We start from the raw sequence: 27,370 nt of genomic DNA, 5'->3' as shown, positions 1-27,370 counted from the left end.
TATACATATAAAGCATAAAATTTTACATATATAGTAGAAAGAAAAACTCAATTTTGTAAAGTTTAATTCTTTTCATTACTTTTTTCTCTTTTAATTAATCCAAAAATAATATCTCGCTTCAATCGAAACGTTATGTTTCTTGCTGGATCATTCTTTTCAAACTTAATACTTAACTGATTATTTTATAAAAAAATATTAATACTTTGACTCGAGGTCAAACATTTACATATAACATTACATCACTATTTAAAATTTAAAGTAAATTAAAAACATAGTATATATACAAGCATTGTGTAATAAACTTACACAAGCATTGTTAAGTAACAAAACTTAGATACAACATTTATCAAAAATACATTTGGTTAAAGTTTTAAAAGTTATTTTAAAACACTATATATTAATTTAAATATATACAAAGCATTTTTTTCAAATTTCTCAAAAAGCAACACTAAAATGTGTTATAACTCTTTTTTTTCCATTAGCAAAACGCTCAAAATACCAATTTAATTACAATCAAAAGTATTACTACTGTCATAGCAAAGACTTCGCTTCACTATATATCGCATCTTTTACTTTCATATTTATGCACTGGTAGTGCCAACCGTTGTCTGCGGTTGCAGATAAAAGTTCTTATTTTTTTAAATTAATTAATTTCTTTGCGAGAGATTATGGTTTCGTGCAGACAGGGGTTCTTACATACTTCCCTCTGGGGTTTGATGTTTCCTATAATACCAATATTTAAAAACATATATAATCAATCCCATAATCATTAAAGAAGTTAGGAAATAACCCCAAGTTGAGGCTAATAGGCCTTTATAATAAGTGGTTCTTTCCACTTCCGTCTAGGTAAGTCTTTTTTTCCGGGGAGCGATTTGTTGTTTATATCTTAGTAACACGATTTTGCAAATATCATTACAGTTATATGCGATATGATGCTCACAAAAAATCATAATATGTCTCTGAGTTACGCACTACGTGTGCTCAAGGGTTGTCAAAAACCCGAAACAAGTTTTTTTTTGCATAATGCCCTGTTTAACTGTAGTAATTCTCATATTCAAGGTTTATCCTTTTCTAAAAGAATATATATCTTTTTTTTCAAAACTATATTCAACAATAGCTAAATTTGTAGCTTGAGAATCAGTTTGAAAAAGCTTGAGATGGAATTTTCTGACTTTTTACCTTCTTGTTGTGCCCTCACCTCAGTAATATCTATTTGGTAAATATCTATTTGGTGCTTGATCACCATAAAAAGCGTCTGGTAGGTTCAACAGCAGTTTTCCTTGTAATTCTGTTCAATCTAATAGGTTTATTAAGTACACGAGACACAATAATATATTATGTATATCTACATTTTTTTATTTGTAGCTACAATCTTTTCATAGGCTCTTCCCTTTAGTAAAAAGGTGGTTCTTTTCCAAGGAATATATCCTTATCTCTATATTTCTTTTTTTTTTACGTACGGTAGTTTTTTTTTTTGTTTTTTTTAAGACATATAAGCGAACATAACTGTTTTCGCTTTAACTTCCCAACTTTAAGTTGTCTTGCCTTAAATTTCGACTTCTACTTGTGTCCTTTTGTGACCCAATTTCTTTTACTTCACTTCCGTCTGGCTATATTTTTAACTTGAACCCTTTTTTTTCGATATTTCAATGGAGCCTAAGGTTTTTTTTCAAGTCTTTTCTGCTTTTTCAGTAAAATATATTTAAAAAAAAAAAAACCTTTATTTATATATTCCATGTTCTTTTTCAATAACCTTAACAAGTTTTTATGCTGATTCCCCTTTATGATCAAATTCATTATCTCCATACTTCTAAGAGGTGGGGGGGGGGGGGGGAGTTGTCTAATTTTTGTAACCTGTATTTTTTTTTAAATTATTTAAATTTTTTCTTCTAAAGTTTTTGTGTTAGAAAAGTACTGAAGTTTTTCAGCAAATATTTTTTTTTTGTTGAACACTTAATTCAGTTTTGCCTTGCATTTGCTAGTTCTCATTACTTCCTTAAAATGCAATTTTTACGATATATTGGTTGCCAATTTTATCCTAGCTTTAATTACTATTTTATTTGCCAAAGAAGAGAGGCAATAATTTCCTTGCAAGGCTAAATAACTTTGAATTCGGTGCTCCGTATCTGCGGTTTATTGATAAACTTGAGTCTGGGAGAATTACAAGAATGCATTTATGTTCATTACTGCGAGTGAAAGGATATATTCTATTTTCAAATAAAAAGTGGATACGTTTAGTTTCTGTTAGGGTTCGACGGCTTGGGATTTGGGTGTTTGGGTTGGCACAGGTGAAATCCAATTCTTTAAACTAGGGATCTCCTGTGCCAATTCGTTTTCTCAGATTCAATACATCGCTAGATTTAAAATTATTATCCTTAACTATTGTGCTTTTCTTGTGACGTTGGGGTTATTTTTTGGCTTATTTTTAATGGTTTTTGTCGTTGGGTTTTACCTCCTGGTAAGTTTTTTTTTTTTTTTTTTGGTTATAATTTTTTTTTTTAGGTTTTCGTTTCCTTTAAATAGCACTCTTTTTACTTTATAAGCTTATTCTAAGTTTTGCTTAAACCTTTATAGCGCTTCTTTAAAATTTCTTTTTTTTTCTTTTCACCATTTGTAACTAATAAAAAAAATATTCTTTTGGACTATAACTAATTATAATAGGATTAAAGTTAGCTTGTACGTGTCCGGATTCATGTAAACTCTCGCTGTATTTTCCTATTATTATTTTTTTTTTAATTTCTTCAAAACAATTTTTTTTTCCAATTCGACTGAAAGTGTCACCTCAAAAGAGTCAAAGGTTAGTAGACGCATTGCATGTACTTAACAACGAGAGACCAGCAGTGATTGAGCTCAACTCCAAATTTGAGAGCTTCCAATGACCCTATTTCAGTAAACTAACCTCCTTCTTTTTTTTTTTTTTTTTTTTTTAAATTATCCTCCCCGAAATAAAAAAATAATTTTTTTCAATATACATATCAAAAGAATTGCCTTTTAATGCTGATTATAAATATGTATAATTTATTTAGCTTCACTACACCCATCTAAAAGTTACGTGGCCTTACTTATTTTCTTTTTCTATGAAACGAAGCCTATGAATTCTTTTTTTCAAGTCTTGACATTTCACCGCTCGCGAAGTCTTATCTCGTATTGGAAAAAAAAAATTTTTTGCAGGAAGCTATGATGTCACTTCCGATCGGAGCTAATAATTTGGCGTTGGAATGTGACGTTCATAATTTTTACTGGCGATATATATTTGAAGGAAAACTTGATGTTATTTATGTACCGATTAAAAAGAAAATATAGATATTTCTTTAGTGGCCTTTAGATTTCTTAAGATATTTCTTTAGTTTTTTTTTATTTAATATTTTTTTTTGTTATTATTGTTTTACTCAAATATTAATCTGCTGGGGGCTGCGCTTGTTCTGCCTTTTTCCGTTTCCTGGTCCGAGTTCTGGACTCCAAATTTTTGCTTTTCTTCCTTATAATATTTGCAAGTTTTTCCGTGGTTTCTATAGTGTGGCTTACAAGGCTATGAGTCCGAGTGCTGTTTTTTTGCCTCGTCAAATATCTTTAATCTTTGTTTCTCTTGATGTTTGGCCTTTTTCATAAGGGTTTTAGCAACTTGTGCTGCTGACAAAGGAACTTCTTGCTGCCCCTTTGGTTTCTTTACTGTGCTCCATAATTTTTCTCTCAAAGAAGGTTTTCTTGACGATGGCCCAGGTTTAGATATATCGATTTCTGTCGATGAATTTTCGGTGTCACATTCTGCTAGCTCGCGTTTGGTAGATGGCGTTTGTTCCAAAAGCCATTTTTGCGCTACGACAGTAGGTGATTCTAGTGTATGAAAATCAGATAATTCTTTGGTTTCTTCCAATTTTTCTTCCTCTTTGGATTTAACCTCTGGTTTATTATGTCTTAAACCAGTAGGTTGTGTTTGAGGCTTTTCTCTGTCGCTTTCATCGCTTGTATCCGATGAATATTGAACTCTTCCTTTTTTCTCTCGTTTGTTGTGGAAAGTTTGCAGCCAAGACTGGGCTAAATATTCCTTCCACTTCTCCCAACTGTTGTGGTCGTTAAAAAGGTCATAAAATTCATATGGTTTTCTGATATGTACTGGTGAGATCGTGTCTCCAATTTCTTCTTCTGAAAGTATAGGCTCTGTTTTCCACGGTTTTGAAAAATATCCCTTTTTCATTCTATTATGGTGCACTATTTCTTCCTTTTCCTTATGTTGATGCTTTAGAACATATGTTAATTTATTTGGTAGAATTTTTATAGTCCTGTAGGGTCCTTCCCATTTCGATTTTAACTTTTTTGTTCCTTCCAGATTTGTTTTGTAAACATAAACCAAATCTCCTAAACAGTAACTCGTTTTATTTTTGCTTGTTCTGTCATATTTGTCTTTTTGTTCTGTTTTCGCATCTTACAGATTGTCTTTAACTTGTTCCATAGCTTTTTTCATTCGCATTACCATCTCCTGCTTATATTGGTCTAAGTTGTAATATATTCTGTCATTTTGTGTTTCATCTAAGCAAATTCTGGGATCTCTTATGTGTTGCAAAAAAAATGCGTTTCTTTTAAGGTACGTGAAAAAGCCGTATTTATTGCAAAGATTACAAACGGTAAATGTTCATCCCAATTTTCATTTTCCTCTCTTGCATGTATTCCCAGCATGTAAGCTAATTCCCTATGCTTACGTTCAACCTTCCCAATAGCTGCTGCCAGGTAAGACGAGGTAAACCATCGTCTAACCCCCAGATGTTCTGTAATTTCGTCTAATAATTTGGCTCTAAAACATGGCCCATTGTCGCTAAGTAAAACTCTAGGGAAAATCCCGTGTTCCAAAAATAGGCGATTGACCAAAATTTTCGCAATGGTTTTTGTCTTTTCATCTTTAATTGGAAATGCGTATAAATATGAATTAAAATTTTCTACTATGGTTAGTACGCACCTGTTTCCTTTCCTGGAAACTGGTAAACTTCCCCCGGATCCCCAAATGTCTGTTGACATTATTTCTCCTACCCCTGGAGGGGTGGGGTATTGACCTAATTAAGCCATAGGGGTCTTCTGTGGCGACTTTTTTTTGGCGCACTCGAGGCAGCTTTGTAAAAAAATTTCACTTTTAAGTGTATCTTCGGACAACAACAATTCTCCTCCAGCCCACACATAGTTTTGCGTCTCTCATACGATACCTAATTGTTTCATGCATTATCTATAAACATTCTCCTTCCCGACATCTTGGAATCATTAGAATATTTTTTAAGTAAATTTTTCTATGTTCTTGCGATAGTCTATGGTATCTTACTAGAAGATTTTTACTTTCGTCCAGATAAAAATTATCTAAGTCCTTTAAAAAATGGTTAAAGTGCTCTGGTAGTTCTGTTCCTTTTGATAAAAAGGATTTCATTGCTAAACAAAAATCATCTTTATTTTGATGCTTTGAAATATTTTCATTAGACAGTATTTCTACCCCTTCCAGTTTGTTCTGGATGGTTGCTATCATATTTTCTTTCTTATCTGGATTTCGTGATAAATAGTCTGGTAAAATATTTGTACGGCCTTTTATATATATTGGAGTATATGAATGTGCTTGCAGACGTAGTATCCACCGAGTCAGCCGGGCTGAAGTATTTTGCATCTTATGTAGCCAAACTAATGATTTTTGGTCTATTCGTAAAATAATTTTTTTCCAAGTAAAAATTGTCGAAAATAATCTGTAAATACTAAAACTGCTAAACACTCCCTTTCAACTGTCGAGTTTTTTTTTCTGCTTCCGTCAGTGACCTACTGGCGTATTGAACAATTGATTCTACTCCTTCAGAATTAATGTTTATTAATATGGCCCCTATACCGTACCCCGAAGCATCTGTTTGCAAACAGAAGTCTTGTGACAAATCTAGTAGTTTTAGTATTGGTGCCAGTAATAATTGCCTTTTTATTTCATTTAGCGCTTGTTTTGCGTCCTCTGGACATTCGAATTTGCCTGATTTTTTTAAAAGGTTCGTCAAAGGTTGTGCTATTGTGGCATAATTTTTAATATATCGCCTGAAATAGCTTAATAACCCACAAACTGATCTGCACTTTTTTTTATCTTTAGGAGGCTGTAAATTTTCTATGACTGTAAATTTTTCTGGATTTGGTGAAATAGTACCTTGGGTTATCAGGTGTCCACGAAATACCAATTTTGGTACTACTATTTTTAACTTTTCTGGTTTTAATTTTAAGCCTGCTTTTTCAAACTTTTCCAGTATTTTTCTAAGTCCGACCAAGTGGTCTTCCAAGTTTTCACAGAATTACATCATCTAAATAAGCCAAGGTATCTTTTTTCCTTCCTGGCTCGTTATCTTTTAACATCAAATTCATTAGCCTACTGAAACAATTTGGACTAAATGACAAGCCAAATGGCATACGTTCAAATGTCAATCTTCTTCCATCGTCTAAGATTACTGTAGCCTTATGCTTAGTTTCTGCCTCTAAAGTAATTCGCCAATATCTTGCTATTAAATCAAAACTAGTTTAATATTTTGAACCCCCTAAGGCATCTAAAATCGAATCAATTCTTGGTAACTTCATCACGTCTTTAATCGTGACGGTGTTTAGTGATCTAAAGTCTATACATAGTCTCCAGGTGTTATCTATTTTTTTGACTATTACTAATGGAAAGCACCAATCACTAATGCTTTCTTTAATTATACCCTGATCTTCCATTTCTTTTATTTGGCTATCTAGCCATGGCTTTAAATGATAAGGTGTTTTATACGGTGACTTTTTGATTGGAGGGCCCTCTGTTGATATCTTGTGCGTGATTAAGTGAGTTAATCCGTAATCTGCTTTTTGTCTTGCAAAAGTCCATTTAAAATCCCAAAGAATATTTTCCACCCTAGTTTTTACGTTTTCCGGCAAATGTTTTAAATCAAATTGTTGCAAAAAATCCGTTTTCGCCATTCCATACTCTTCTTGTGGTTGCGGTTATAATGAGGATAAATGTTCGTGGCTAGAAGTGAAGTTTACGCTTAATTCTGGACTGCTTATAGATTTTATTTCTGAATCTGAAATCTTTTATACTGATCCCAGTTCTATCTGTTTTAGTTGTATTTTATCATTGCTTCGATTTGATAGTTTCAAGTATGTTATACACTTTTAAAGTTTTATTGCTTGATTGTCAACAAAAATCATTGAGTATTCCCTTAGGGTGTCAACCCCTATCACGGCATCGATTGTTTTAAACTTTCATTCTTTTTCATTTAATGTAGCTAGAACTTGAGCTGTCGTTCCCCCTTCTATTGTGATTTTTCCGATTATTTTTAGGTTATAATTTGAATCTTCACTTTCGTTATTTGTTGTTAGGCACATTTGCCTATTATTTTCATTTGCCTGGTTTATTGTGATTGTATTGGATATGGGTTCCCATACAATCCCATATTTTCTGATGGCATCTACTCCTAGAATACAAGGAAATGGTAGCTGCTTGCATATTATTACTGTTACCGTTATTTATTTATCCCCTGCACTAAATTTTAGTGGACATTCTCCCAAAACTCTCAGCTAGTGCCCTGTCACTGATGTTAGGGTATTTTGGCATCTGCTTACTCGATTTTTGACACTAGGAGGAAACCTTTTAAAAACTACCTCTTGAATTAATTATTTAGATGCGTCAGTATCAAGTAAACATGGTAAATTTTGAAAACACTCAATTTTGAAACAACGCAGAATTGGTAGCTTATTATTTTTTGCATTTGTATCACAACATCCTAAACTACATAGGGGTCTTTGAAAGGAAACAGCTCTGTCGACCCTTACAGGCTGGTTTCTCCGTTTAAATGCCCACTGTTTGGCCAAAAATTTCTGGGATTATCCCAGTTTTCTTCAGCGCTGCTACTTTGACCCTGGGTATTGTTAACCGTTTGCCTTCTAGGCCTAAATTCAGGAATATTATTAGGTGTTTGCCAAGTATTATTTGTTCCCTGTCTTCCTAAATTTCTGTCTCCCTGTGTTCTGAATTGGTGTCTTGTCTTGTACGTCTGGCCTTCTTTGGGTATTTTATGCCAGCAATCTGCCGCATAGTGATTCGGTTTGCCACAATTATAGCAATTGAATCTTTTCCTATATTACTTGGTATTTTGCCCTTCCTCGTGGGGTCTTTATCTATTTCTATATATTCTTGACTTGCCACTATTCGCTCTATAATTTTCCTCAGGAGGAGGAGGTGGGTGTCCATAACACTTGGTATTCCAAGTCATTAAGGATCTAATACCATGGGATTGGTCATCAAATGGGGAGGGGTCAGTCCATGGTGGGAAGGATTGGCCTTCCTCGTGCCTTTTTGGTTCACGATTTGGCTCCTCAAAGTTCATCCTCTTCTGTCCCCTTTCATATTTTATCTTTCCTTGGGCTCCTGTGTTATTTATTGACATCTGATCAAACCTTTTCATAGCCTCGTCAATTTTTACCTATGTCTCGACTAGTATTATAGCCTGCTCTAAATTTTCAGGTTTTTGTGATAATATTAGTCTCAATAACTTGTTTGACAGCCATTGGGTAAAAGTATGTAGTTGTACTTTCTGTACTGTCTCGTCATTTCCACCTTTCTCTAATTGTAAACACACGGAACTACAAATTTTGTCTGCATATTCCCTGATACTTGTTGAGGTAGGTATCGAATGTGACTACCTCTGTTCTTAGCCTCTTGGAGATGCTCGTCTCTATGAACCGTGTTTTAAAAGCTTCAATTAGAGTAGTGATGTCCTTTGGCTCTTTTTCCTTAATTGCCTCAAAATGTTTAAGGGCGCTTCCCTTTAATCTGGCCGCAACGCATTGCTCTTTGACATTATCTTCAAACGATTCAGTTAGTTCGTCAAAAATTTTTTATTTTTCGATAAACTCATCTACGTATGAAATTCCCGCGTATTCCGGTATAATTTTTTCAATTTCAAGTACTGTTGATAGGGAAGTATTTTTTTTCTCTGGTTATGCCATTTTATTTCAATCTACTATTTTTATATATCCTTCTCGACCCAGTTTTTCTAGCGACCACCAGTTGTTGTGAATTGTTATTCTTATGGTATTTGGGGGTTGTAGTCTTAGATGCCTTTATTCTCCCTTTATAGGGGAGATAAACTCTGGCCCTAAGGTAATTAAACTTTGGTAGCGTGTCTTAGGCTATGACCGAACTATTGAGGCGTACCGACTGGGTATGTTCGAGAGGCTAAAAATAGATCGTAGATAGGTTGTCTAAAATACAATACTTTTATTCATTTAACATATAATATAATCGGATATATTCTGCCTACTGGGACTGGCTGTCCCAAGTAGACCAACAGTCTAAAATAAACAACAATAATATATAAATAGATATTTAGACACTTACACTGATAAGACAAAGTTCCAAAGTATTTCTAAAACAACGGACCAGAGGTCAGTCCGGCATAAAGTTAGTATAAGATTTTTCCTTCCGATAAAATGTATCTTTTATACATTTTTATCAACCACACCTTCCCACGTAATCGCTAGGAAGTGAAAATTTCTCAATTTCCTGTTGAACAGAATTTAGAAGGATATGTTCCTTATCTTAATAAAAAGTGGTATTTCAAAACTTCATATTTACGTCTTATATATTTTTACTAAATTAATAATTAACTAAATTAGAAAGCTTTACCACACAGGTTTTTGATAATAAATATTTGGGATTTTATGTTGATAATAAATTTAGTTGGAAGAAACACATAAAAATGATTTCTTCTAAACTTGCAGGAGGTCTTGGAGTGATGCGACGTTTGAAACATGTGTTACCTTTATAAGCTATGTACATTTTACAAAACGCTCTTCCACAAAAGTATCATACTTGAATTAGCCAACAATTTCTAGACTGCAGTAAGTACTGATGGCAAGACAATGGAGCACTCTCCCGGAGTCGATGGAAACGAGACTGTCATACATACTTTCGAAAGGATTACCCTATTCAATTAGGGTATTTACAAGGTTTTTAATATTTTTCTGGAACCTCTTCTGAAATTTCGAGCCCATTTCGTGATCTTCTGCAGTCCACTGCTCCTTCATATTTCGGAATTTCAGTTTGTTCAAAAACATAAATTTTGATACTTTTGTAATGATGCTGGTAGACTTGTACTTTTTAGCGCCTTATAGAACGCTACGGAGCAATCGTTTGACTTCATACCGATCACCATTGGGTTTCCAGTATTTCATACTATATTTGCACTTTTTCCAGAGTTTCTCCAAACATTCCATCAGTTTTGCGCTTTTTGTGCTCTTTGAAAACGCAAATACGCGCTTGGACCGACAAACTTTATCTGCTTCTCGTAATAGTCGAGCTTCTAGTACTCTAAACTATGTTTTTGCCAGTTTTTTTTATTCCATTGAATAGGAGCTTCTACTTTGCGCTTTACTCGCTTTTTTAGCGCTCTATTGCACGCTTCAGAGCAATCCTTTTCTTTTTATTTAGCTACCAATGGAGTCTCCATATCTTAAAACATATTGTCAAAAGTTTTTCAAAGAACTCTAAAGAAGTTAAGAAACTTCTCAAAGAAGTTTCTTCTCTAAAGAAACTTCTCTAAAGAAGTTTATCAGTCTCTAAAGAGACTGATAAACTGATGCTTTTTTTAGCATTTCGGGTGCTCTTAAAGGTGCTTTCAAGCCTCTGTTTGACGTGCTTCCCGTCACCATTGGATTTGTCGTGCTTTAATCTATATCTAAAAAAATTTTTGTGCTTTTTGCCAGAAATACACAATTCTAGTCATATTTTCCGTTTAACAGCCACATTAATTGGAACCATCATGGTCAAAAAGCGTTCACAAACCAATGACAGTCCCCCACCATAAACAACAAGAAGAACTGTTTTTCAGGGGTAGCTCCAACGTGTGTCCTGTTTTCCGTTTCTTTTCCGTAAGGATGATTGTGTCAAACCAGTGGCTGGAGTCCCACGGATCACAGAGTACCAAATATCAAGAACAGTCAGGGTCCATGGATGGTAGTTCGTCTATTGTTATCTCATCCAATGGTTTCATCATTTGCTTCAATGGGGTATTACCAAAGAAAATTTGAATTAGGTCTTACGTTCGAAATAAAATAAAAGTTACGAATTAAATGGTAATCTAACGCTTTTGCTTTAAAAATAATCGTAGACAGGTTTCATGAATAATCATAGTAGGTTTCCATGGCCCCATTGAATCTCCATATGTAAACAACTGCACTTGCTAAACGAGAGGGATCTATGAAGTTGCGTGATTTGCATGTGTAAACATTAACATCTGTGTGCCAAAACCTATTTCCAATTATTGATTTCTCGATTACTTCAGAAACGTCCCCTTCCATGAGAATATTTTACCGGAAATAAAAACAAGTGATCTATACCTTACGGAGAAAAGAACAGGGGAAAATTTTCTTTAAGATTAAGAAGCCTGTTGCATAGAATCTCTTTCCAAGAGCATAATAATAACAATTAGTTGTTGGCTAAGTTGACTAATGTGTCATTCCATTGGAAATCTTGTGTCTCATGTTTGATTCCAACGTCGGACAAAAACCTTGGTTGTCACCGGATTATAAAGGTTCCCTGAAGCAAAACACGTCATGTGTAAGCGATTTGGGGAATGTCTTGAGGAAGCGTCTCGAAGAAAACAACGTCTTGAAGAAAAAAAGTCTCGAAGAAAAAAAATTCTCAAAGAAAAAAAACATCTCGAAGAAAAAAAAACGTCACGAAGAAATAAACCGTGGAGAAAAAACGTCTGGAAGAAAAAAAATCTTGAAGAAACTTTGTCAAATTTTCAGTAGCTTAGAGAAAGTGACGGTACCGGGATTCGACAGGATAGGGCTGTGACGGGATCCAAATTGCCTCCACTACTGCCGTGTCAATCGCATGGTGGCTTTCTAGTGGCTCGCGTATTGCAATACCTTTTTTTGTATTGTTTTTTTTTCTTCGCAATATTTTGTTTATTTTTCTTGTATTTCTTTATTATTTTCTTCTGTTTGTTTAATTTATATTTATGTATATTTTATTTAATTTATAACTGTATTTATATTTTATTTTTTCATTTCTAATAATTTTTTCTTACCAAATAAGAAATTTGATATCCAGCTGATAAATACATTTATTTAATAGGCTTTTACTTTTTATCACGGGTTTTGATTGTGTGCTATAGTTATTAGGTTTTTATTTATTTTTGGCTACTTTCACTAAGAGCAGCAATTGGCAATATAAACCAAATTTCTTACTTGTTGTAACTGTTAATGTCAATCACATTCACCAGTTGATTGTTCTTCCACTTGACAAGGATCATCCTGAAATTCAGGATTTTGGATTTCGATAGGATTTCTCTCAATATTTATGAGAATCAAGGATTTTTCAGGGTTTCGGGGTTTCTTCCGAATTTATTATTGATTTCTACAATAATTTTTGTTTTAGGTACAAACAAACATAGTAAAAAAACAGCAATATTAACTGATATTCCTTGCGCAAGAAATTTCTTTACGTATTTGTACCATTTAATAACGGAAAAAAGAGTTAGTTCCTAAATTGTGTCTATTCTATTTTTTTACTTCTTTCCAAAAATATTAAAATGTCATAATGGGTGATACAAGAGACATAAAATTCAAGCAACACTTAGTGTTACCTAGAAGGATATTTTTTAAGAAATACCAGCCTCCTGTGGTAAATAAATGCGAATATATTGTCTTTTTTCAGCTGCATGACAAAGGTAGTGACCATCCTTTCCAATGGTGAAAAAAAAAAAATTGCCGACATAATCTTTGTTGCAAGATTTATAGATCTTGTAAACTGTATATTTCAGGATTTCAGGAAGAGCTTTTAGGCTCATTGTAGAGACAGCATTCAATAGGTTTTATTAAAAACAGCTGTCAATAGGTTTTATTAAAAAGTGGCAACTCGTTTACTTAGTTCGGCCAATATACTTGATTTTGTCTAGTGGCTACGTGATAAAGTTGTAACTCTGTTTTTTGAAGAAGTTTGCTGTTTTGGAGGGGGAGGGGCGGCTTTGAACTTTGAAACTATTTTTTTCCAGTCCCATAAAGTTATAATCCCAGCTTTGGGAAAATTTTTCTTTTTTAGAGGGGGGGGGGGGGTTTGAATTTTGAAACTATTTTTTCTCCGGTCATCAAAAAACAGTAAAAGCTACGGTTTTTTCTAGTTTATGCCTATTATCCAACATGTTCTTTGGATAGTTCCTATGTGTTAGTTTATATAAGCTTATGTATTAGTAATTACTATATTACTCGGCTAAAAAATTTATTTCCTGAGGATTCTTTGTGCTTGTATGACAGATAGACAATGCAGTATTTTGGCGTTTAGCAATTAGTTAAAAGTGTTAACCATGAATAAACGCCAAAGTAAAGTTTAAATACCACTTATTATCAAGCATTAATTGCCACTAATAATTAATTTTTTAAAGTTATACAAGTCTTACCTTTGGATAATCCCCATATGTACTCTGATAGGCAGAAACATAAAAGTAAGATTTGGCTCTTAAAGATGAGTGAATATCGGCGAAGTTTATCATTGGACAGACTGTCTGAGCGTCGCTTACAATGTCAATCAGCGAATCACGGAAAATTTTTGTATCTGAAAAGAAAAAAAAAATGTTTATGTAATATGAAGTAAAGTAAAACTTAGTACGAATAAAGAACTATAGGAAAATGGTCAAATTTCCTGAGCTCAACAAGTTATTTTTTCTTGGTCTATCTACTTCTTTGGGGGATTGTTCCTTTTTTTCAAAATTATGTATGTGTTCTTATAAACAGTGGTGTCACTTGAGGGTGCGAGTAAGGTTGGTAGTTGCTCCCAAAACTTTCTAACTCCACCCACTAGGCTTTCAAAAACATATTTTTTTTTGTATTTGCACTAAAAAATTTGCTTTTTTGATGTTTTCATTGAAACAATTTTTAAATGTGCCCCTCTCACCTAGATTATAATAAATGAATCATCCCCCCAGTTTTCATAAAATGGCGCCACTGAATTTAGATATTCTTTTTCAAGTGTGATCCAAGAGGAAAAGAGACATCATTTTCTCCTAAATTCATGGTAAAAAGGCCAATTTTGTTAGTTTAAATCAGTTACGTATTTCCGTTAGCAAATCGCATTGTTCTTTAAGTGTATGCCAGAAATAAAACCAAATAGCCCATCCTCTCAAAAACTGATCCGTTTCTAAGTCAAATTTTAAGTCAGAAGACGAACAAGAATTTTTTAGTCGCAAGATATCTTACAAATAAACTGACTGTTTCTCTTAATAATCATCCCTGAGACAACTAAGTTTAGGTCATTTTAATCAGTGCAAAAATAAATTTTCTGACATCGGACATGTATTCCCGCTATATAATTATTAACATTTCCGCAAAGAAATTACTTTTCATGGATAGTTTCAATGCTGAGGAAGGTCACCATTAAAATTCTTAATCCGCGCAAGTTCACTGGTGAACATTTACCCTCTTCCCGCTTATACTGTTAGGCATATCTCATTTTTAATTGATGGCTACTTTTCTGTGTTAAAATTGCCTCTATCGCTGCAACTCCCGAATGAATTAAAGTTAAAAAAAGAGCAAGAAATTAATGCATAGAATGGATGCAAATTTTTGGCTGAAGATTACTAGACGTCGTTGAGGGAGACGGACGTCTGGAAATCAGAAATTTCTTGAATCTAGAAACCTGTCTTGGATTTTTGGTGTCTAGAAAACCAGGCTGATGAAGAGCCATTACGCTGGCCAGACGGAAAACCTTTCACACTTGAAGATGATGGGGTCAGAGAAAAAAAAGCCTTCCATTCGCGGGGCGGAGTAACTCGCTCACCCCCACTGGCGTCCCTACTTTGTTCAGAACTCCCTGGGCGGTTCTCTTGTGCATTTTTTATTTTTTTTATTTTGAGTCTGTTCACTTTTGTTAGTAGAAGAACCAAATAGTAAGCTTCTTTGCCTTTTCAAGTGACTGTTTTATCTTCTCGCCTGGGTTATAGGTTCTGGGAAGTCTGTTACGATCTTGTTTTAAGTAGTTCTATGCTATTGAGATATCTTCCACAAGAAAAAATATCTGGAGGTACGGCTCTAGAGCTAATTTTTATTTATCATAGACAAACTTATCGGTTCGGTTATACGGGAAGGTTTTTCTCTTCACAATCTAGCACTGAGCACCGTTTCGTGGCTGAAGGGCCACGAAACGGAGATCAGCACCGCCAGTTTGGACCTTAAGGGTCTAGTGCCGCATCTTTTTGTTTTTACCTTTACTGAGCGCGGTGGTCTGAAGTATAATGTAAATAGAGATGTCCAAGGGAGATTTCAAAGAGAGGTTTTCTCAGAAAGTTGACTGGTGAACGTCTTTTTCCTCTCCGCCCTAAGATGATAGGGCGGAGAGGTAATATATTATTACCTTATTAGAGAAATAATATATTATTATTTACTATAAATTTACTATAAACTAGTTTACTATAAACTATAAATTACTATAAATCTCATTCGTTAATTCGCGGTTGTTATTTGGATTAAAATTGTTTGTATTACTATTGCTTATTGACGATGGAGAGAATTGAAAATATTTAATATAAATAAGAAAGGAAGAAACTGAGTCTCTTCACTAGAAAGGGTTAGATTTGAATCTAGATGAAAATCCGGTCCGAGGTAGAGATCTACAGAAAAATTAGGCATAACTACAAGGTTGAGTTCTCATGCAGATGGTTTATTAGTTTCCAGAACAGGTTAATTATAAATATTTGAACTAATGCCAAATTTTACAATGACCCTTGAAAGACTAGAGAGAGCTCATTTTCAAATTTAGAGCCATATCATGAGTCACCGTCTGAAATGAACTGTTCTTTGTCCAGCTGATTTTGTTTTTATCGCTAATCACAAATTAGTTTTAATATGTGTGTAATTTGGTTACCTGGAGTTCTGAGGCTTATCTTGCGATCACTATAGTAGAAAAAAGAAAAAAAATGAACTAATATAGACAAAAAATATTCCCAGCTGGCTCTGTTTCTACTACTAATAATAAATTAAATAATATATAATTTTTATTATATTATTATATATTACTATTAATAATAATATATTATTAATTAAATAATAATATATTAGTTAATCTGTCTATGATTTGGTTGTAAAGAGCTTTGAGGTCTAATAATGATACTATGGTACTAGTAAATAATATACTATTTTATAGTAAATTTATAGTAATTTATAGTTTATAGTAGTTTATAGTAAACTAGTTTCTAGTAAATTTATAGTAAATAATAATATACTCGTAAAAAACGAACTAACCAGAACTATGATATACAAAAATAGTGTTTTAAAACTCATAATAAGTTTACTTCTTATGTTTACAACCAAGTTTCATTAATGAGAGTAAATATGAGAACTTAGGGCTCTTAAGATCAAAAGACTATAATTAACCTTTAAATTTTTTTGCGACATGCTCACGATATTTTGCTACATATTATTTATAAATACGTTATAGCCATAGGTAATCCTTAAGTTTTGTTGTTTTTTTTTGGGGGGGGGGAGAGGATGAAGATTTTACAGAAGGGCTTTGCATAAAAACTCATATTTTTTCCAAAAGGTGCAAGATTTTACACTGTCGCGGATTTTGGGTATCCTAAGGTGTTCAGGAGTGGTAGTATATGCATGATGTCCCCACTAGTATTGACCAGGGCCGTAACCAACTAAACTTAATTTTAGCTTGAAAACGTACTAGTTAATAAGGCCTAAAATTGCAAAAATAAATATGTAGTATATGCATGAATTTTTATAGGTAAATGGAAAATTTAGTCCATAGGAAGGCACAAAAACCTAATGGCTAAACTTTAAATTGGCTAAATTAATTTTTGACTTAATGAATTTTAAGTTTACTTTTATACTTTTATTTAATTAATTCATACTTAATTAATTTAGAAAAATCGCTTCAGTTCACTTCTGTCTTGTTTACTTCATGTTCTAATTTATGTAAAGTCAAATTTTTGGGTTCACTTTTGCAAGAGTTGCATTTAATGCCATATAAGCGCTTGGAAGGGGCTGATATTTTCGGTATTTGTGGTTGGCGATTTAGATTTCTCATTCAAGTATTGATGATCATAGCCTTATGTAACTTAGAATCTTCAAAGAGTGTATGACAAGCTATGATATAATATTTATCATAGGCAGCACAATAGTGCTGCCTAAGTAAAGAACAATGTGGGCATAAGGTATTTTTTTTTTCTTGGTCTTAAACCAGGGCACTTCGTATCAAAGGAGTTGTCGTAGAAACTACAAAAAGGGCTCATTCGATTGGAAATTGGAGCGGCTTGTGCCCTTTTTAATAGTAGAAAGTGATTGAATGGCAACTAACACCCCTTCCACGCCCACCATTTCTCCAAACACATCCAATCAAAATTTTGAGATAGCCATTTTGTTCAGCATAGCTGATTTCTAGATAGGAATCACGTTTTTGAGGAGGGTTTTCCCCCACAGCCATCAGGGCAAGGGTTGTAAGTTATGCCCTGGGGGCATAAAAGGTTTGTATAGAAAGCGTTGTCGTAGAAACTTTAAAAAAGGCTCATTTGGTTGGAAATTCAAAGGGCTAGTGCCCTTTTTAATAGTCGAAAGTGATTAAAGGGCAACTAACTCTCTCTCACGCCCACCTTTTTCCCAAATACATCCAACCAAAATTTTGAGATACCCATTTTGTTCAACCTAGTTGAATGTTCTGGAAATTAAGTCTTTGAGGATGACAACACCCCCCCCCCACAGCCCTCAGGGCAAGGGTTGTAAGTTTTGCCCTGGAGGCATATAGGGTTTCTTATAGAAAGTGTTGTCGTAGAAACTTCAAAAAGGGCTTATTTGATTGGAAATTGAAATTGCTAGTGCCCTTTTCAATAGTTGAAAGTGATTTGAGGGCAAATAATCCCGCTCTCACGCCCATCTTTTCCCCAAATACATCGAATCAAAATTTTTAGATAGCCATTTTGTTCTACGTAGTTAAAATTTTTAGAAATTAGGTCCTGAGTATGAAAACCCCCTTACAGCCCTCGAGGCAAGGGTTATAAGTTATTCCCTGGAGGCATATAATGTTCTTATAGATAGTGCTGTTGTAGAAACTTCAAAAAGGGCTCATTCGATTTGAAATTAGAAGGGCTTGTGCCCTTTTTAATAGTTGAAAGTAATTGGAGAATAACTAACACCCTTCTCACACCCACCATTTCCCCAAACACGTCCAATCAAACTTTTGAGATACCAATTTTGTTCCATGTAGTTAAAAAGTCTGGAAATTAAGTCTTTGAGGATGACACTCCCCCCCCCACATCCCTCAGGACAAGGGTTGTAAGTTATACCCTTGGGGCATTATAGAAAGTGTTGTCGTAGAAACTTCAAAAATGAGTCATTCGATTGGAAATTGAAGCGGCTAGTGCCCTTTTTAAAAATCGGAAGTGATTGGATGGCAAGTAACCCCCTTCTCACGCCCACCATTTCCCCAAACACATCCAGTCAATATTTTAAGATAACCATTTTGTTCAACGTAGTTGAATGGTCTGGAAATTATGTCTTTGAGGATGACAACCCCCTAACAGCCCTCAGGTTAAGGGTTGAGCGTTGTCGTAGAAACTTCACAAAGGGCTCGTTCGATTGGAAATTGAAAGGGCTAGTACCCTTTTTAATAGTCGGAAGTGATTGGAGGGGAGCTAACCCCCCTCTCATGCCCACCATTTCCCCAAACACATCTAGTCACAATTTTGAGATACCAATTTTCTTCAACGTAGTTAAAAGTTCTGGAAATTACGTCTTTGAAGATGAGCCCCCCCCCAGCCCTCAGGGCAAGGGTTGTAAGCTATGCCCTGAGGGCATATACGGTTTTTATTGAAAATGTTGTCGTAAGAACTTCAAAAGGGCTCGTTCAGTTGGAAAAAAAGGGCTAGTGCCTTTCTTAATAGTTGAAAGTGATTGGAGAGCGACTAACGCTCCTCTCACGCCAACCATTTCCCCAAACACATCCAATCAAAATTTTGAGATTTTTTTTAACGTAGTTGAAAGTTCTAGAAATTAGGTCTTTGAGGAAGACAACCCCCTCAAAGCCCTCAGGGCAAGGGTTATAATTTAGGCCCTGGGGCATATAAGGTGCTTATAGAAAGCGTTGTCTTAGAAACTAAAAAAGGGCTCATTCGAATGGAAATTGAAAATGCTAGTGCCCTTTTTAATAATCGATAGTGATTGGAAGGCTTGACATTTTTATAGTAAAGGTCGATGCTGGTACAATGTATTATGATTTTTTTCTCTCTTTTTGTTTAGACCAGGGCACTTCGTATCGAAGGAGTTATCTTAGGAACTTCGAAAAGGGCTCATTCGATTGAAAATAGAAAGGGCTAATGCCCTTTTTAATAGTCGAACGTGATTGGAGGGCAACTAGTCCCCCTACCACGCCCACCCACAAAAATACAAATGAACATGCATTGTCAGTTCAATATGCATATACTGATATTTAGCAATCAAAATGCTAGTATAATTTGATTTATTAAAGTTATAAAAGTAAAAACATCTATATTTTTTTCAGTAAAGTGCAAATTTTTTTCTGGCCCTGGGAAGGCATTGGGGTTTTGAGCCCAACTTATGTTAATTTCTGCTCGTTTTGAGTTTGAGTCGGTTATTTATTGTCATTTCTGTTCGTTTTGGGTTTTATTTATTTATCGATGTTGATTTGTGGTAGGCTAGTTTCACGCTTGGTAAATTATTTGATTTTATTTTTGCTCATTTTTGGTTTATTTAGTTTTTTAATTAATTAACACTAAAAGGAGTTACTGGTCATGTTTACTACAAGCAATATAACAGTATAAAAATCATAAGCAAATACACAACCAAAAATCCAATCTAAATTATGAATAAATTACAGGAAATGGTCCCTCTGTATCAAACCCTGTACCCAAAAACTTACCAACTTCTTAATCCCCGTTAAACTTTTATTATTTAATATTATATCTGCCCATTCCTCCCTTGTATTCTACCTCGTCTCTCAGACCATTTAATTCCTCACACAAATGACTAAAAAAAATAACTAAGTCCTTCTCCCCATCTACACATAGGGCAAATGAACTTGTAATTGTCATGCAAATGAACCAAATATAGCTTACATTGAACCCTTAACAATTGGGTTAAGGAACAATGGGGAAGAGGAAGGGGTTTGAACGCTGTACCCCCAAAGGTCTAGATTCTAACAATCATTCACATAATTTACCTATTTTCCAGTCTTTTTGGAATTTTAACGTGTTGCCCCTCTCTGGATTAATCCCAACTAACGTCATTAGTTTTACCTTTTCTTTACATTACGAAAATAAAGAAAAATAATTATAATTAAATCTGAAAGTCATCTAGTCCAAAATTTAATTTAAAAGAATACTTTTAATTAAAATTACTCTTCGTTTAATATCTAGTATAAAATACAGTACTGTTGGTTAATACATTCAAAACAAGAAATTTTAATTTAATTTATAGCGATTTTTCTAGTGAAATTGAAATCCGAATAAAAGATTTGTGTACTAATTTTATGTTTACTTAATCTTCATATTTCCCTTCATTTTAAATCTTTCTTTACTAATAATCCAATTATAAACCCTAAGTACTATGGCTTAGGGAATACTAATAAGTGCATTCTAAGTTTTGTTTATCAAAATTTATGAAACCTTGAATTAACTGAAGCCATATGTAGTTTTGTTAACATAATTGGGTTAAAGAATCAAAACTGTTATACAAATGAAATTGATGCTTTCATGTGACCAGTAAGCCTCATGTTATTTCTAAAAGGGAGGTGGCTCTTTTCTTTTACTGTGGTGGCTCATGTAGATACAGGAACGTTGTGGACTTATCCAGTGATCCGATTTTTAAGGGCATATTTTTTTTTCTCAGGCTACTTCGTATGCAAGACGTTTTAAAAACTTTGGAGAGGACTCATTCAATTGGAAATTGAAAGTTCTAGTGCCTATTTTAAGAGTAAAAATCAATTGAAGGGCAACCAGCCCTGTCTCAAATCCTTTCTAGCAGCCCCTTCCCCTCACATCTCACCAACATTTTGAGATAGTCAGTTTTTGCAAAATAGCCGAAAATTCAAATAGCTAGGCCTCCGGGAATGATATGAGCCCCCTCCCTTCAAAGACCCTAGGACAATGTCGGTAAGCTATGCAAGTTGCCCATTGTTAACATATAGGTGTTATTATTAAGAAAGGAGGGCATATTTGATCCTGGGTCTCAAAAAGAAAAGGGGGACTAAGGAGAAACTTCCAGGGCATGTTGAGGGGATTGTTTACCTAAATGAAAAGACACCATGTACATAAAAGGTTGTCAAAAAGGCGTATCTCTAATATATCAGGATCACCCAAGGGCATTAAGTTGAAATCTTCAGGGTATGCTAAGAAGATGTTGAACTAAATCAAAAGACACCATGTACATCTAGGTTGCCCAAAGGGCGTATCTGCATTCTATCAGAGCGTCTAAGGGTTTTAAGTTGAAAAATGGAGAGCATGCTAAGGGAGATATTGAAATAAATCAAAAGACAATGGGTGCATCTAAGTTATCAAAAGGGCGTATGAGCATTATCTCAGAAATGGCTTTGAAAATTTCAGGGCATGTTAAGGTGGATATTGAACTAAATCAACAGAAATTACGTTCATCCATGTTGTCAAAAGCACTTATCAGCAATACATCAGGAATGTTGGAGGATATTAAGTTGAAAGTTTCATATAATATTGAACAAAGACCCATCTAGCATATCCAGAAAATCTGGATTTGCTTATCCAGTTTGTCAAAAGGGCGCAACCATAATATCTCAGTCTGAGTTAAGTGTCTCACGTTGATTGTCTTAGGGAATGTTGAAGAGCTTGCTAAACTAAATCAAAAGACGTTATGTGCATTTGGTTTGTCAATAAGGTGTGTCTGCAATATCTCAGAGACAGCAAAGGGTATAAAATTGAAATTTTCAAGGAATGTTCAGGAGGATGCTAAACTAAATCGAAAGACGCTATCTGTATCTAGATTGTCAAAAGGGTGTAATTGCAATGTCCCGAGAACGACTAAGGGCATTAGCTTGAGACTTTCAAGGCATATAAAGGGGGATGTTTAAATCAACAGACACAGTGCGCATCTAGGTTTGTCAAAAGTAATAATAATAATAATGATAATTTTATTTCAACTCTTCATACAAATACATGTAAATGCTCGAAGGAGTTATAAAAACGAAAGAAAAAAAATTACGAAAAAATCACACAACGCTACAAAACAAAATTAAACTGCGATAACTATGGAAAAGAGAAAACAAACGAAATCAAAATCATGATTTTAATGCACAAGACTAGCCAATGGAAAAACGTGTATTGTTCTATTTCGACTTTGAAAACGGGTATACAACTCATTCATTTTCTTAGTTATCTCAAAAATATAATACCTCTGCGAAACATAAGAGTTTCTGAACCATATGGGAATTCCCAATAAATATTTGCAATACCGAAAAAAAATTGAACGAATTTAGTTACGGTCGCTTTTACTAAAGCAATTCCATAAAGGGGTTAAAAAAAGACATGTGGTGCGAACATGGCCTTACAGAGACGACCGAGCGTGATTTTATCAAATTGACCTTTAGTTCGTGCTAGCATACCGTAAGTTTTCCGCAGTTTTTCTTTAAGTTCTGCAATAACTTGATTTTAGTATCTCTGATAGAATTCTCATACTGGAGTCCGAGATATTCAAACTTATCCTTTTGTAGAACTGTCTTCCCGCAAACATCAACAACACGATTTGGCAATGTTTCGTCGTTCAAAACGACAAATTCAGTCTTAGACGGCTCTATTGTTAGCCCAATATCACCAAGTGCAGACGACACGGCATTCATAGCCTTCTGTAAAGATTCTAAATTATCACTTATCAAAAGTAGATCATCTGCGTAAGATAGATGACTAGCTTCAATTCCATCATCTATCAAAAAATTTTCTAACGATTTTGTCGCAGAACGTACTGCATTGCTAAATATCACAGGGCTGATTACTGAGCCATGTTTAACACCCCTACCTTTATCTATAAGTCTATAAAACTTTCACGGAGACCGAATTCTTACTTGAGATTTTCGATACCATTGCCACAGGCAATTACAAACACAGGAACCACCTCCTGCCCTCAGTAGTTGCAGGACTGCTTGTGAATGGAAACTAGAATCAAATGCCGCAGATGTGTCTATTGTGCCGACAAATAACGGAGTTTTTCGTTTGGTAAAATTTCCAATAATTTAAATAAAAGTTACCTGTGCATTCTGATCATCAAGACCGGACACCGAACTGATTGTCACCCACATCCGCTCGTGCGGCCACTATAGGACACAGTATCTTCTCCAGTAACTTTGCTAGAACTGAACAATTAGTGATGGACCCTTATGAAGAACAATCTTTAGGGTCTTTCCCCTTCTTATGAATACATAACGACTCCCTGGCACAAACCTTGTGGGACAGACTGTTGCGATACTATTGCTTGGAACAATAAAGCTATGTGGCTAAACAGTTTAGGGATACCATGCCTCAGATGTTCCGGCTGAATTCTATCTGCCCCAGGCGATTTCCCTAAAGGAAGAGGACGAACTAAAGATTCAACACATGACGGGGTAATAGTAAGCCAGTTACTGTATTGGCTTAGTCGATCAAAATACAGCATCAGAATGTCGCAGAAATTACTTTCTAATAATGGAAGATCAGCTGCAAACATTGAAGAAAATTGTTAAAACCATCTATTTATTTCAATGCTATCAGGCGGTGACGAAGAAGAACGGATAAGTTTAGACACTTATCGCCATAGCTAACGAGGATTATTTTTTATTTCCCGCGATAGCTCCTTAACCCGACTTCTTTTCCAAGATTTCACCTTCTTTTGATATTGGTGTTGACTCGACTTCATAATTTTAAAAGCCTATCCTGAAAGTGATCTTTCACAATCAAGAAAGATTTGTCTCCAGAACACATGACGGGACTTTTCCGCCTTTAAACCAGGAAAATCTGAGCAGCCTCTTTTACGGGTATTCAGTTTTATTTTTTCCGACAGGATTGCAACGAATGCAGCCATTTTCATTCTATGCACCAGTTCAAGGAAATAAAAATTCAAATCGAGAAGCCGGTCAGATTTTACCCGCGAGAGCAAATGAAACAAAATCCTTATCTTATCTAAGTACGAATCAAGTAGCATCTGGTAAGTAAATATATCAATACGACTCCAGTTCTGTTTAGTGAACCACTTGGGTCTAGAGGGAGCATATGTCTCAAAAGAACTGAGTGGTAACTGAAACTCAAGATAGGAATGGTCACTTAAAAGAAAGTCGTCGGAAACATTAACTATCTGCTACTGGAGATCCCCCATATCAGTAAACATGAAATCGAGATCAGAAGTGCTGCCACTATTATGTGCATTGGTAAACGATCTATTTTTCTGTAGACAATAGAAATTTTGCGGCAATGTTCACTTAAAAGAATTGGTTGTGAGCGACCAATGGTATTATCATTAATGTCCGTATTAAAATCACCCATAATAACACAAAATTTACGGGTAAGAGCTATTCTTTCAAGTAGTTTCGACAATGACGAGCAGGCAGACGCAAACTTCTGACTCGATCGGTCATTTCTGTAATTTGTAGGCATATAAACACAAACAGCAATAAAACCACTAGATTCTACCGCAAGACATACATCATTAGACTCAAACAGATTACAATTATACTTTCTTCTAACAGCTATCATTAAGCCCCCCGAGGGTCAACCCCCAGTACTTTTAGCTTGGTAGATAAAATAATGATGATCAGAAGAAGTAATCAGTCTTGTGCTATTATTTTAATTAAGCAGATGCTCATTAACGCAAATTATATCGAAAGCACCATACACTATTTGAAGTATGTCTAATTTTTCTCTAGCACCGTTTATGTTTTCACAGAACACACGTACTTCGCCATTCATCGAGCCGGTTTACGATTTAAGTTCTTCGGCGCAGCTTGGTCTAGATTTGCATTTTTTAGGTTCGGGCACCGAAAGCTGTTCCTTGCATGGTTGGATCCGCAGTTGGCACACTTGAGCACATCTGAGGTGCACTCGGAGTAGCTATGATCACCGGCACACTTTCTACATTTAGTGTCCTTCTGACACTGGTTTGCACGATGACCAAAACCTTGACATTTATAGCACTGCAGCGGCTTTGTAAGGGGCTTTGATACAGAAAATATGGTGCATTCCGCTTTGATTCCAAACTTGAGAGCCTGATCGAAGTCAATCTTAGTAGCGAACGTGAGCTGGACAACTGAGGAATTTCCAAAGCGCTTGGCTTGGGAAACACCGCTAATTAGGATGGGAATAGTTGAAACGTCGTAATCATTGTCAACGTAAATGATCCCGAGGTATTTTGAGCGCAGTACCTTGCTACGGATATTTTGTTCACCTTGGACCCCGAGGCGACAACACTTGCGGATGTTTCGTCTTTCATATGTACAAGCAGCCTGTCTCTTTGTTGTTCGATTCTGTCTATTTTATCAGCGGGTCCAATTTTCCTCAAGAACTCCTTTTGCTTGGTAGGATTAGCACTCAAGCTCGCGGGCAGATTCGACAAAACAACTGGGATAGTCCTTTCTGGTCGAGGCAGAGATGGCCATATTGGTGGCTGGTTCTCTGAGCTAGGTACTGCAGAAGTTTCCTGGTTCTCTACAAGAAAACTGAGCATCACTTTACAGTCATTCAATCGTGAGGCAACAATCGTACTCACATCCTCAGGAATGGTGGGAACGTCAGCTGTGTCGAGAATGGCAAAACGAGGGGTCGGAACTTCATTTGTGAACCTTTCTGATATAACCTCATAAATATCGCCAGAAAAGGCAGAAGCCGGGTGAGAGGCCGTACGACTCTGATTATTGTCTTTGTCGAGTACTGTTTTACATATACCAATAGCCTCTTTCAGAGCTTCCTTTCAGAAAAACTTCGATTGACTGATAAAAATCTCTTTCTTCGTTTTTTTTTCCACATGCCTCTGTATAAAGTTCAACACCGAACCTAAAACCACTGTATTTTCCGTCATTACTGATCCAGCTATCACCCCAAAAGACAAGGGAAGTGTCAGCCCCCGATACCTTATCCCCGCAGTTTAAGGGACTCACTTGGCAGGTAAAACGGCACTTGCCACAGGTTTACTGCCCCTCTTCTGCTTGTCAATTATGGTTACGCAAAATTGAAATCAGCACAAATCTATTTTTGTGAAGTGTAAATAAATGTCCGTAAACTAGGTCAGTAGATTACAACATTTTTAATCCGAATAAAATGTTATGAAAGAACGGCCAAACAATTAACTCCGGTCACTGAATTAATTTAGGATCCTACCAAGTTTCAAGTTGATGAAATCCAAAACAGGTGTTATACCATTCAAGGCTAAATGAAGACAAAATGAAATTCAAGGCTAAAGTGTGCATCTACATAATCTCGGAAGGGTAGGGACGCCACAGGCCCTTTAAAACGTACCCATAGGGATGTACCTGAAGTTGCTAGCCCGTCTAGACGTAAGTATTATTGATTATTGATTTATTATGTTCACCTTGCTTTACATAATAGTTAATTGTTTATCGGTGCAAACCCATAGCAACCAGAGCTAGCCGCAGCGCCTTTGCAACCAACAAGTATTACTGATTATGTTGATCTCTTGCACACACGTGATTGCTATGAAATAGCTTAGGGGATATTAATATTTACTTATGCAAAGCCCTAGCAACCAATGGCATCCAGGCCCTAGCAACCAACAAGTATTATTGATCTATTTTGTACACCTTGTTGTTACGTAATACTTTAGGGTTTATTTCCTTCAAGATGTTTTTCCTTCGACATTTTTTCCCTACAGGGCCGCTAGTCAAGTGGGGAATCCCCGGATGTATATGAGGATGGTGTATTGTGCACAAGTGGGTGTTACGTATCACTTTGGGAGATGTTTTTTTTTCTTGGAGTTTTTTACCAAGATTTTTCCCCCTCAAGGCATTCCCCAAGCCAATTACATGACATTTTTGATCCAGGGAACCTTTACAATCTGTTATCAACGGCTTTTTTCTGATGTAGGGATCTATCGTAAGACCATAGATTTCCAATGGATTGGTTCCTTAGTCAACTGAACCAACAAGCCATTGCTATTATTAAGTTCTCGGGAATAGATTCTATGCAATAGGCTTTTTTATCTTAATGACAGTTTCCCCCTTATATACTATTGTTTATTTGGTCTATTGGCCACAGGACTTTGAAAATTAAAGGGAACCGTGGAAACGTACTATGATTATTCGTGGAACCTGTCAACGATTTTTTTTTTAAAGTGAAAGCGTAAGATAAGCATTTAATTCGCAATTTTTCTTTTATTACGAATG

General features: G+C 35.2%; 1 protein-coding gene across 1 annotated transcript in view; it reads right to left on the bottom strand.

Annotated features, from left to right (window-relative positions):
- The window catches only part of LOC148941220 (neuroligin-4, X-linked-like), a 258,542-nt gene that overhangs the window by 52,727 nt on the left and 178,445 nt on the right, over nt 1-27,370 (bottom strand). The window contains exon 6 of the mRNA XM_089104126.1: nt 13,434-13,588. Within this exon, the coding sequence (XP_088960252.1) occupies nt 13,434-13,588 (155 nt within the window). The remainder of the gene's footprint in view (nt 1-13,433; nt 13,589-27,370) is intronic.

This window comes from Artemia sp. Qi Xiang Cuo, chromosome 18 (genome assembly GCF_049724085.1).
Source record: "Artemia sp. Qi Xiang Cuo chromosome 18, ASM4972408v1, whole genome shotgun sequence".
Classification (NCBI taxonomy): domain Eukaryota; kingdom Metazoa; phylum Arthropoda; class Branchiopoda; order Anostraca; family Artemiidae; genus Artemia; species Artemia sp. Qi Xiang Cuo.
The sequence above is the reverse complement of the archived record's forward strand: the minus strand, read 5'-3'. Positions and strand labels throughout refer to the sequence as shown.